Source organism: Platichthys flesus, chromosome 18, assembly GCF_949316205.1.
Source record: "Platichthys flesus chromosome 18, fPlaFle2.1, whole genome shotgun sequence".
Taxonomy (NCBI): Eukaryota; Metazoa; Chordata; class Actinopteri; order Pleuronectiformes; family Pleuronectidae; genus Platichthys; species Platichthys flesus.
The window spans coordinates 14,715,622-14,728,232 of NC_084962.1; the positions used below are offsets into that span (position 1 = coordinate 14,715,622).

The 12,611-nt window shown below is 41.4% G+C and overlaps 1 protein-coding gene across 1 annotated transcript; it reads left to right on the top strand.

Moving 5' to 3' along the window:
* Positions 1-625: 625 nt before the first annotated feature.
* Positions 626-12,571, top strand: snx3 (sorting nexin 3). The gene is made up of 4 exons (XM_062411321.1): positions 626-830; positions 8,591-8,686; positions 8,946-9,070; positions 11,753-12,571. The coding sequence occupies exons 1-4, from the start codon at positions 669-671 to the stop codon at positions 11,856-11,858; spliced, it is 489 nt and encodes a 162-aa protein (XP_062267305.1). The 5' UTR covers positions 626-668; the 3' UTR covers positions 11,859-12,571.
* Positions 12,572-12,611: the final 40 nt, after the last annotated feature.

Sequence of the window (12,611 nt, forward strand, 5' to 3'; positions counted from 1 at the left end):
ATACAGAACACTGTTTTTATAACTTCATTATATATTTTGTTTATTATTATTATTATTATTATTATTATCATTATTATTGGAATTCAGATTTGTATGCTGGTTGCATTCTAAGTGGAGCTCGTTTCTTATTTCAAAACATATTTTACAATTAAATTACCTGCATTATAATAAGTTACAGCCTGTTAATCGCTTGTCTTTTTCATATATTATGAACCATAACAGTTTAAGAGTTTACATATACATATATGTATTTATATAATATAAACATGTTTTTATTGGTAAATAAACTAATGTGCCCGCTTGCGAGTTGTAAACAAACCGAGCAGCAAGGGTCCGGACAGTGTCAGGTGAGTCTCAGCTGATCGGAAGTCTTGGTGACAGACGGAGCAATGCCGGAACTTGCTTGATGTGCCTTCAAAATAAAACAAGTGTACACGCTTTACAGCCTTGTAAAAGATCAAAATGACCCAAACATATATTCTCATGGATGTTAACTCTCTCTAAATATTTCCTGTGCAATAAAACAATGCATTGTTCTGCTATAATTCCCCTTTTCGTGGAGACAATATCCGCCAAATACTTTACTTTGAAGGTTACCAGCGGACTGTACATATGTGTAGTCTGTCTAGCTTCACGCTATCTCGAGCTGCTGGAAGGACAGGGGAGAAATGGCTGATACCATAGCTGACACAAGAAGGCTCTTCTCCAAGCCTCAGAACCTAAATGACGCGTATGGACCCCCGAGTAACTTCCTAGAGATCGACGTGATCAAGCCCGAGACCATCGGGGTGGGCAGGGGCAAACACACCACGTATGAAGTGAAACTGAAGGTGAGCTAGTTGCTAATGACGTTAGCTTGCGAGCTAGCTACCTGAGCTAGCCGCCGTTTTTCAGCGCTCAAAACAAGTGAAGGCTTCTTGACACCGATTGTGTCACAGTCACGAACACGCAGCTATTTGAACAGTGTCCATGTTAGAATATGTGAATGTGTAGTTAAGAAAAGCGAGGGTCAAATGTGACGCAAGGTAGCATTATCTAGCTAGGAGGCTAGTGACCCTCGTCAGAACTAACAGTGGTTACCTGACATCGAGTTAACGTCAGGGGAGACGAAGTTATGAGTCTAGATGTTAGCTTATAGGTCAAATAACCTCAGGGGGATAATGCTAACAACTACAGATCAGTCACAAGTACGAGTTATGATGCTAACAGGCTGCTTCCTATCGCCCTGCTTTAGGGGGGAGTTTGTTTACATTAGTGTTGTCCCTCTGTGTCCTGGGCAGTGCAGCTGTGTTGTCGTTTCACATAAGAGACATGGCTACAAGTGAGCTGCACTTAAATAACCTCTGTGGTAAGATGGATAGAAAGTTACTAATTAAAGTGTAAAGTCCTCCTGGACAGCTCAGAGTTCTCCTCAGGCCACACCCCATCCCCTGACTGCAAATAATAGATAAGAGCTTGCTCACGCTAAATGATAAACTTTACATGAAACTGGGGCCTGTGTGTCGCTGCTCCTGCTGTCATACACGCGTCACACTAATACTACACTTGTGCAAGGTCGATCTAAGGATGCTTCATCTTTCCCGGTTACACTGATCACTCATCGAAAGTCACGTAAAGGGGAACACAAGTCATCAAGTCAGCTTTTCTGTGCGTGCAGACAGGATGCAGGATGCTCCCCGGCCCCCTCCACACGCCTGCCCACCCCCCCACCTTCACACAACACATTTCCTTCCTCCTTCACTGGCCCGGGAGAACATGCAGAGTTGCACAAATGCTTTTCTCCTCATGGAGGTTTCTGCCATTCATTGGTAAAACACTTTGTAGTTGGTCAAAGGGCTTGTGAGAAGAATCAACGAAAGGTTGTTGTGGAAATGCTCGTGGAAAATACATGTTAGGTCATTGTCCTGCGCTGTCCAAAATATTGCAAAAGACACCTCCTATATCATAGGGGTTTTAAAATCATGTTGGATCACTTTTAACAAGCTCGGCTACGGAGTTTCAGTGAAATAACACATGGAATATGATTATGCAAAATATGCCAAATCTCCTCGAGGTCCACATATCAACTTGTCTTTGAGCTTGCGACCACATCACATGGTCTTCTTCAGAGGATGTGTTAGCTCAGTTTTCATCGACCTGTTAATGGTCAGACCCTCAATGTCAAACTCCTCAATGTGGACAATATGGACAGGAAGTCCTAGAGGAGCTCAAAGCGATGCAATATTTGAAGATCTACAGTTCAACGGAGATAGAGCTAGGTAAATGTTGCTGATGAAGATTGTGGATAAAGGTTGAAAGCTCCCGTGGAAGGGATTTTTGAACTTTGAGTGTTTATTTGACTTCTGTTTCTATTGTCCAGAATGCAGAGTTACAACATGTTTTGTTAAAATAACAGTATATGATCGGCCTTGCATCTTTATACATAACAACAAGACAGTTTGGTTCATTATACACTGAAGAAAACAATCAGCCTGCACAGGTACAATGTGTTCTATTTAAATCAGTATTGTTTTCAGAATATGACAGTAATTTCTTCGTTCACATATGTTTTTCAACTTGTCCGTCACCACATACTATTTTGCATTGCTTCAGCCATACCAGGACTCTCGATTATGCCTTTTTAACAAGCTGTACTGCAAGTCTGGAGCTGTCAGGCAGTCACTCAGCTCAACTGATTGCCTCATCTCTTATCTCTAATCTCATCATTTCAGTTGACTGACACCCCTGTAGTTAGTGGCCTGGTGTATTTAGATTGGTTATAGCAGCCCTTGAGTATTAGTATATGAGCAGTCTCCAGGCGTTAGCATTGAATATAAGGCTACTGTACTTGATTAGCGTGTAATAATTAGCATATGCGTGTAATCAGCATTATTGTGCACCTCATAGCCCTGTGTGACCCTGCTTTGCATAAGACCACAGAAGAAGCGGCGCATCCCTCACTTCCCAACAAACGTGGTGTCAACTTTGCTTTACTTCTCTCCTGCTCCTTTCTTCAGGTTTTCTTTAGAAGCGTTTTACTCCATCGCCAGCATTTTAATAGCGTCAGCCGCGATTCCCGGAACGGGAATGCAACCGCGTCTTCGTTATTCTTTGTCTTTTGGTTTCCATTGTGCTTTTGATATTCAGGCCTACTTTAATTTCTTATCTAATTTTGCTTTACAGTTTCTGTTTATGACTTTTTCCCCTGTCCCCTGTTCTCACTGATGTTCCGCTATCCGTCCGAAATTGAGAGAGCCCTTGTGGCCGCACTGAGACGTCTCTCTAATCCCCTCATTGATAGAAGAGAAGAATAAAACAGGGCCAGGGTGTGGGGGAGCTTGAGTGTTTATTCCCCTTCCTTACTCCACACCCCCCACCCATGGGAGGGCAGAAAGCCACCCCCTCACCAGCCTTCGTCACATCGCCCACTTATCCCACTTCACTCCCAGCTGTGTGCAGTCAGTTGTCTGGTTCATAGTGTAGTTACTCGAATTTCTATAGGTGAATTTGCGAGAGCACAGCCTCAATCTTTCTGTAATATTTGAATATTTTCCTTGACTCTGTTTTAAATGATTAAGTTTATCCATTTGGCAATGGCTTCTGACTCTTTGGTCTTTTTTTTTTTTATTTTCATCAAGTTTGCGTTGAAACTATTTGTAAAAGGACTGGATTATCATGTGAGAAGCCAACTGTTTGCTGTGTGGCAGGCTACACAGTCACTTCTTGACAGCTGGTCCTACATCCAGCATTTTAAATCAATGGGATCAATCTACTTCTTTCAGTCAGGTTTTTTTTTCCCCGAAAGAGGTGGAAGCTAAGTTCATAGTGAAAGGAGGCGGATATCTAATTTTGCCTGAGCGGACTTGTAATGTCCAGGGTCCTGTTGAAACAATGTTTTTTTGTTCTTATCGAAATCCCTTCATTTTAAATGCAGCTTATCAAACGGTAGAGGTGGTTTGCACATGTTCCTAATGGTTCCTAAAGTTATTCAGCAGAGTCCTATCATATCACCTTAATGTTTTTTTTGTGGTTGTTGCTGGTTTGAGAGGAACCCCTCAAGCAGCGTGGTGCGTTTGGACCCTCAGCAAACAGGGGGTTGGAGTTAGTGTCTGAGTGAGACCGAGAGTGGGTGAGGAAGGGGGTGCAGGGTATTATCAAAATGTCTTGTCCTTAGTTGGTTCCCATCTCATCCAGAGAGCACATTCAGGGGAGTGAACTTTGGGATCTCACTTTGTTTATGGATAGGAGTAGATAAAAGGCCTCTTATAGCTCTGTCTCTCACTCGGTCTTCTACCCCTCCTCTTCTCTACTCCCATAGCTTCTCCCTCTCTCTTTCTTTCTCTTTTCCATTTGGGCATTGGGGTAGGGGGGCTTTGGTCATTAATAAAATGGAGAGAGAGATGGGGAGTGGGTGTATGTGTTTGGGCGGAGGGAGGGAGGGAGGGGGGGTGTGCTTGTCAGGCACAGTCAAGTGTAATCCAAAGTCTACAGCATCCTCTTCGACAACTATTTTAATGGAAATGGGGAACATATTGTATCAAGGCTACCATATCCTACTTGAAATGACAGTATCAAAAGTGGGAGTTGATACTATGGCAACAAAGCAGCTTTTTGCCAGCTCGGCGAGTCTCGGCTGTCAGGCCACAGGGGCCGGCAAGCAAAGGGAGCGAGTGAGAGAGTACATGGAGAGGCGAGAGCAAAAGAAGCATAGCCTTAATGCTTTTGTTCCCTGTCTTTTTTTGTCTTCCCCATTTTGAAATATGATGCAATGAGGTGGTATTATGTTGCCATTTTTAATGCTGTTATTCTGAAAGGGGAGTATATGGGAGGGGTAAGAAGGGGGCATGGGGGAGGTTTAGGATGCGCACTCTCAAACTTGACTTAATCCATCCTGCTAAAAGCTAATGCATGGTGGCCTTGAACTAGTCTCTCAGGAGATGAGTGATCTTTGTCCCCTCGCTCCGTCTTTCTGCCTCGCTGTTTTTAAGGGTTTTTGCCTCTTTTCAAACCATTTTCAATAAGCCTAAGGTATTGTGTCCCTCACATTATGCGTCACATGCTCTTCCTATGAAGCGTGGATTGCACTTTGTCCACGCAAAAGGGAAAGTAAAGGTAGGAGGTGTACTTTGGAAGATCAGCATCTAGCTTTATGCTCTTTTTTTGGATCCAGGATTTTTTTTTTTAAAAGCCTGCTTTTAAATATTTCCCTTGATGTGTTTATACAGCTCTTCATTTTTGTCCTTCCATTTACTTTACTTTCATACACCCTCTTTTTACTCTGTCTCTCAGAAAGTGAGAGAGGCAAAGTGTGCCTTTTTAGACAACTAATGAAATGCTAAGACGAGGCTTGGGCTGGTCCCATGTCCCAATCACTGCAGGGGCCAGTAAGTTGAGACACCCAGGCCCTCACCTCTAACCAGCCATGAAGAGAACAGGGGCCAGGGGAAACCTGATCTTTGACTCGTAGAGCTCTCACGCACCGCCTTTTCCCATGTGTGTGTGTGTGTTGGTTAGAGAGAGAGAGGGAGAGTGAGAGTGAGACCTCTCATTTTTCAGTTCTGTCGTGTTCGTTCCTCCCCTTGTCCTGCGAGGCCAATCTCTTAATCACAGGGTTTGAGAAGGTGAGAGGATTGAAAGGCCAGGTGACTTTCTTCCCTTACACCCGCCCTAATAACCTCATTGTCTGGAGATGGCTCCACTGTGTGTACAAGCTCTGAATGCTTTGGGCTATTATATTCACGTTGCTAACTGTATGACTTAACACCTGTTCACGTCTTCCGCCTGTACGTCAGTGTGAGCTTGTGCACAGTTAAGTGTTTTTTGTGCGCACATGATGGGATTAGAGTCACGGCGGTGGCAGATTACCTGTAACTGTGATCTGTTGTGGTGGGGATTAACTTTGTGGCGCTCCATGCTGTGAGGTAACATGACGCAGCAGGGACAGAGCGCGGTGAGAGGAGAGTGAAGTTAATTCTAGAGCAGTGGGGCGATAAAGCTAAGATAATCCACTTCTTCTGTGACCTGAGAAAGAGGAGGAGTGAGGGGCTCATTGACAACTTCACCTGGAGAGAACTTGAAACTAGTGGGGTGTGTGAGTTGGGTTGTCGTGCTGGGGTGATACAGAAAAACTTTAAGTGAGTTTACAGGCACCTATTGTATCTCCTGTTATCATCGTAGATCTATGTCCTCAATATTCAAAAATATCAGAAATATTAATCTTTGCTTAAACACAAAGCATAAGATGTGAAAATAACCTTGTGACATATGTTTTCAAAAATAAAGGAAACCAAAATGTCATTACAATTAATGTAATGGAACATGGAAGAGTCTTCAGAAGGAGACGTTACCTGTGAATCCGACATTTGAAGTTTTCAAAGCAAAGTCTGGAGAAGCATTCTAAAGACTCTCCCATGTCGACCCTGTTTTATGCTGCACACTCACTGTATGCACCAAGACTCCTGTCGTAACAAGACCCTCCTTTTGCTCCTCTGTACTCATTTGACTTCACCTTTCTGCCCAGAACACCTGCAATTCCATAAAAATGTTTTCCCCCATGGTTTTCTCTGACTAACACCCATAAGAAAATTTGATTTTGGACCATTTAAGCATCTATACTCTGTAATTCAATCCAATACATCAGCTGCTCCACATATTTCTACCTTTTTTATGACGACTATTTTCAGGATATCACTGATTGTTTAAAACTCAGGTCTTAGTGTTGGTGTTGTGTGTCGGCATTTTATTGAATTGCAACTCCAGTAGAAATGCAATGGAACACTATTATGTTTTAAACATAGAATTTATGACCGTTGACTTTGTATTTGAATTATTCCCATTTCTGATGTTTGTTTCACAGATATCACAATCCTGATCATCATGAGAATTTGTTGTTTTTGTCACATTTTCTGAAGACGGAGGAGAGGACAGGAGCAGTGAGGGAATAAAATAAAAATGCCTGTGTTTTCCCCATTGAAACAGGACGAGAGGAGACTCAAGGGCAGAAAATCTGACTTATTATCACAGAGCAGGGGAAATAAAGAGGAAAAAAACTGAAAGGGAGAGGCCATGAGAGCGAAAAGACTACTCCTGCTCTCCTCCCTCCTCAATTAGTCCTGCACAGACCAGATGAAGCTCCCAACCTCTCCACTTTTTCTTTTCTTCCTTTAAGCCTACCCCACCCCCACCTTTTTTTTTTTTGCTTATCCATTTACTCAGCCTTCTAGTTAACTCTCCATCCCCTTTATTGCACACGGTCATCTGCTCATCGATCAGTCTGCTGTTCAAACTGCATTCATGCTGCACCTACTTGCTCGGTTGCCTTGCTCTTGTGATTCCTCCTCCTCCCGTGAATTCTGACCTTCTCCGAATGTGGCCCGCCAATGAAATGCTCATTCACTCTCTCCTTGTTTGTACATTGTCATGGGATGGCCATGTGCTGCCAGGACTAGTGAAGAGGTTTGGCATTGTGCTGTAATGTGCTGTTTGCTTCAGTGTTCTCTGTCAATGTCGAAACATCTCCTCTTTTTAATATGAAATTCGCTCTTGAGTGCTTGTCAACAGCAACTTAGAATTGTGCACACATCTGTGCACTGGTATACACGAACGCTCAGAGGGAGGGAAAAAATGGCAAAAACCTTCTCAGAGCAATAGACCTTGGTGAGCAAAACATAAGTGAACTTTGCCTGGAGGACAGTTTAAATGTTTCTTTTCAGTGTACCTCAATTTGAAGGAGTCTTTGTTTCATTTCCTCTCCTCTTCATTTCTATAAAGTCAGAGAAGATAACACAAGGCTATACCCGAAACCAATGCAGTAAGGAATTAACTTTCTCTTCATGTTGGCACAATCTCTCCTCATGGCAGTGATCATTATGCTCTTTTTACTGTTGGCACACAGAGTACAACCTGGGAGTTGGTTTGTTGGTGTTAAAATCATAGTAGGGAACATCTTTAAATTAGTTTATGGTCCACAGTTGCGTCACAAGGTGTCCAAACCCACAGGTAACTAAAGCAATGAGACCAATACTAAGTAAGTTAGTTCCTGGCTGAAAGTAAACCAGATGTTGGTTTTTACTAATGACATTAAACTCGAGATGTATGTCGAGGTGTTCCTGTGTACCTGAAGTCATGTGTTCCGTTTGATAATGTAAAGGGTATAGCAGGGATTCACCCTAAAAGATCATTTTTTTTGTTGATTAATCTGTCAATTATTTTATCAGTAAATAGTTTGAAATATACAATGTCAGAAAATACTCATAACAGTCTCCTAAAATCTTTGCTGATCCATCCAACAGTCCAAACCCCAAATATATGTTTTAAAAGTTGGACACAATGTGTTTTGGGCATTTTTGGAGGAAACAAACGACAAACTGATCAGGAAAAAGTTTTCTGATTCATTTTCTGTTGATCGATGAATTGATTTGTTGTTTCACCTCGAAACACTTATTAATCTGACAAAATATCCGTCGTGCATCGAGAAAAATGTGTTGCAAGAAAGAAAGAACTATAGAGTGGAGCTAGTTAGTGGATTAATCCATTACTCATTGAGCCAGAAAAATGATCTGTTTGTTAACTGTGTGTGTTTGTGTGTGTGTGTGTGTGTGTGTGTTCGCAGACCAACCTACCCATCTTTAAGCTGAAGGAGTCTCTTGTCCGGAGGCGATACAGTGACTTCGAGTGGCTCAGAGCGGAGCTGGAGAGAGAGAGCAAGGTGAGACTTGGAGGGTAACTTGACACAAAGCCTCTCGAGTACTTGGTTTATCAAATCATTATATAGCATTGACCGTTTATGCACCGCACTTGATCAGGGAGAGAGCTGTTGGAAGATCTATTGGACGTTATAAGTTTTTGAAGGAAGGTTTCAACTTTGACCATATGATACAGACTCAATTTAAGACAGTTTTACTGTTAAATAAATTGCCTGTTAAACTGCTACTCTGTGATTTGCCGTGGTTACTCTTTTATCGTAGGTGGTCGTCCCTCCTCTCCCGGGAAAAGCTCTATTCCGGCAGTTCCCGTTTCGAGGGGATAATGGGATATTTGATGACCTCTTCATTGAGGAGCGAAGACAGGGTTTGGAGCAGTTTCTCAACAAGTAAGCCTTCCGCGTCGTCTGTCTCTCTCTCCCAACTTCCACGGCTTTGCCACAAGGTCAAAACAATTTACTGCTTACAATTCTTGTCCCTTTGTACTCACAGTCGTTTAATGCTCGTTCCTTAGCGATGTCTCTTTTTTTTTTTTTACTCTCAACAACAATGAAACACTTACTGCAATAAGTAGATTCAACTTTTCCACTTCTCCTCATATTGTTAACAAAGTGAACCCGCAGAGACGAGCAGGTCTTTTTCCCCTCACTATCCTCCTTATTTGCTTTGATTGCAGACTTGGCCATTATCTTTGTTTCATGTGCAAATGCATCAATGTTTCCTGTTGGAATATTAAGTGTGCAAAGACATTTGAGAAAATTAAAATCCATAAATAGTTTTTTTTTTCTCAAGGAGATGAGAAAGTGCTGGCAATTAAATCCCCCCCAGACCACATACACACACACACACACACTTTCCTCCGAGAATGAATAACTGCTGTTGATCATATCATTGTTCGGACGTAATACTGGCCGACATGGCTGGCAGCATTGTTTTAATGTGTGATTGAGAGCATTGTGGAGATGAAATCTTCTAGGAACGCTAAACACGATTGTTGCCGTGAAACAAGTGAGGAGGAGAAGAAAAACAACTCCTCAAGTGTAGAGTAATTCATGGTTCAGATAGAAAGAAAGAAGGGCTTAACCCTCCCTGCGTCCTAAAGCGAGCAAGGACCATCAGATTTTCACATTCTTCTGCTGCACCTTGTCCTCAATGTCAACTGCAAAATTTCCAAAACCTATTAAATAGAGCTGGTTTCTGATGATTGCGCTGGTATCTGACCCGTCGGTTCCTGCCCCGAGCAGCTGAATTTCACTGAAATATTTCGATTTAGAGGTCATACATGCATACGTGCCATGTCATCCTGTTGATTTGTTCCGGATAAAATGAGATGTTTGAGGCTCTCAGGTGCACAGGCTCATGCACGTCAAGCTGCTGTGTGCGTCATCTGAAGGGACTTCAAGGGAAGCCTCATGTCATCATGGCTTTAACGGCATGCAGTGATATTGTACATCTGTAATAAACAGAAAAAAACAAATACTTTTCAACTGTGGTCCTTAAAACTGTGATTTCCCAAGTCAGAGTTGATTAGATTAGATTAGATTAGATTCAACTTTATTGTCATTGCACAGTACAAGTACTTATACAACGAAATGCAGTTTAGCGTCTATTGTGCAAAAGGAGTTAAAGTGCAGAGTATTGTGTGTATTTGAAATGTAAATAAATAAGATATGTACAGCAGCAAATATATATGGAATAATACAGTATTAACAGGTATTGTATGATATAAGAACTATGAGCAGTAATAAAGGAAATAGTACAATAATAACAGCTTTTGTATGATATAAGAACTATGAGCAGTAAGTAATATATCTGAAGTAGTACAGTATTAACGTAAGGTATTGTATGATATAACTTTAAGCAAGATAAATATATAAATATGAATATACTATAGGCAGGATAATACAGTAGTAAAAAAAGTAACAGTGTAGTGCAAGTCTTCAAATGATCAGTGGTTGGAGGAGGGTGTGTGGCCGGGGGGGGCTGCTGCTATCACTGCGGTGCAGAGTTCAGCAGGGTGACAGCTGAAGGGATGAAGCTGTTATACACATTACTTATATTATAGTAAAGTAGACAAGCTCGTGGCCACAACCACACATTCATAACCATGAACCAATATCTGTTATAGATACTGTTCAACAGGTCAGTATGTAATGTATAGTCGGTCCTTAAATTTACAGTACAGGCCTCTTAAGTTGTGATGTGATGATTTCTGCTTTTTCTGTTCACGTTACCGAATCTTATCGACAAGATTCATGTTAATTTTTGTGATTAGTTCACAGATTGTCAAATGCTTTCGGAGCATCTTCGTAGCCATGTGTTTAAGATGGATACCACTTCTCAAGATAAAGTCCCTTTTACACGTCATCCTACTCTCTCTCACATACACACACCACGTTTCCATTCTAACTCTGTGGCACAAATCCATACTCGCACTATACCTACATTGGTGTTGTGTGTACTAGGTTAACATTGTAAAAGTTACTAATTGTTGTTTACTCTCGTTAATAAAAACCATATATGCGTGGATGTTAGTTGAACAGCTCCAGGAACACTTTATTGAATCTTGGGTAAAACGCTGATTTGCAGAATAAATCACTTTTTGATCCAGCTCCTGTATTATTTAAATTTCTAAGTATTTTGATTTCTTGTTTATCTGTAACAACCGTGTACTATGAACATTCGTTTATATTACATACTGTATACAGTATAGTATGCATGTCAATAACTCAACAACTGAATTTGCAATAATGCCCACAAAATGACAATGTTCTGTTTTTATAAGAAGAAGATGAAGAAAAAGAGACCATTTTCGTTGTGCAGGAGTGAATAAAATGGTTGTTTACTTTTCAGCAAATCTTTGAAATGAATTTGTATGGACGATGTAAAAATCTTACCTTAAACCTAGAAAATGTATTTTGTGTTCACTGCGATCCATAACTCCAGTAAGCACCTGCAGATGTACTCACATGTTCATACACTTGAAATATTCCCTCATATCCTTCACATTACAAAGGACTCCACAAATCCTCCTGCTTCAAACCTGCCCTTTGCTCCTGTGTGTGTTTCAGAGTGGCCGGTCACCCTTTAGCCCAGAACGAACGATGCCTGCACATGTTTCTACAGGACGAGACTTTGGACAAGACCTACACCCCATCCAAAATCAGACAAGCCTGAAAAGAAAAGAAAAAAACAAACAGATGGCTCTGCTTGGCCTGGTCCGGCTCGACCCTGCTCGGCTCCGCCTGGCCCGACAACCCAAAGCTCTCTTCACTGCTCCAGGTTTCTCTCAGACAATAAACATTTCAAAGACAACTTCCCCTCCTCACGTCCCCCAAAATAATATCGTTCACTGCCTCTTTTAGTCAAATTAGTGACCCTGATCGGTGTTTGTTTTCACTTTCTAATTGGAGTCAAGAATGTTCTACACAATTACTGTGGTTCAAAGTAATTTATAGTAATTTCTCTATATGTCTGGAAATGCCACTCACATGGATATATTATGTATTTATCATTTAGCTATGTCTTGAATATATTCATTTATATAGTAACATTTGAATAAGACTTCTATGTATGCAATGCTCCTGTAAAGACCCACATTTCCCATCTTATATATCCGATACACCATAGCTAGCAACTAAACACACACATATATGTGATGGGCCTTGACACTTTGTTGATCCACCCTTCAAAAGGAAGCACGTGTATGTGTGTGTGTGTGTATCAACCAGCACCTGCCCAGTTATCACAAGGATTTTCTAGCAGGACAAATTTAATTTACACAGAGGGAACTGCAGTATTTCTACGGGCTACATGCATTTTGAGATTTGTATACTGCTGTGCCATTTTTCTTTATTTTGAAGATTTTCCAATAAAACAGGTGAAATATCTCAGAAAGTACATTTGTTGATTCGGACTGTTGACCCGTCT

What these genes read in the sequence shown, in the direction of transcription:
- snx3 (XM_062411321.1), top strand. Translation starts at nt 669, where the DNA reads ATGGCTGATACCATAGCTGACACAAGAAGGCTCTTCTCCAAGCCTCAG. An exon ending in AGCTGGAGAGAGAGAGCAAG is followed by an intron (nt 8,687 to 8,945) that starts GTGAGACTTGGA and finishes CTTTTATCGTAG; the next exon opens with GTGGTCGTCCCTCCTCTCCC. An exon ending in TTGGAGCAGTTTCTCAACAA is followed by an intron (nt 9,071 to 11,752) that starts GTAAGCCTTCCG and finishes TGTGTGTTTCAG; the next exon opens with AGTGGCCGGTCACCCTTTAG.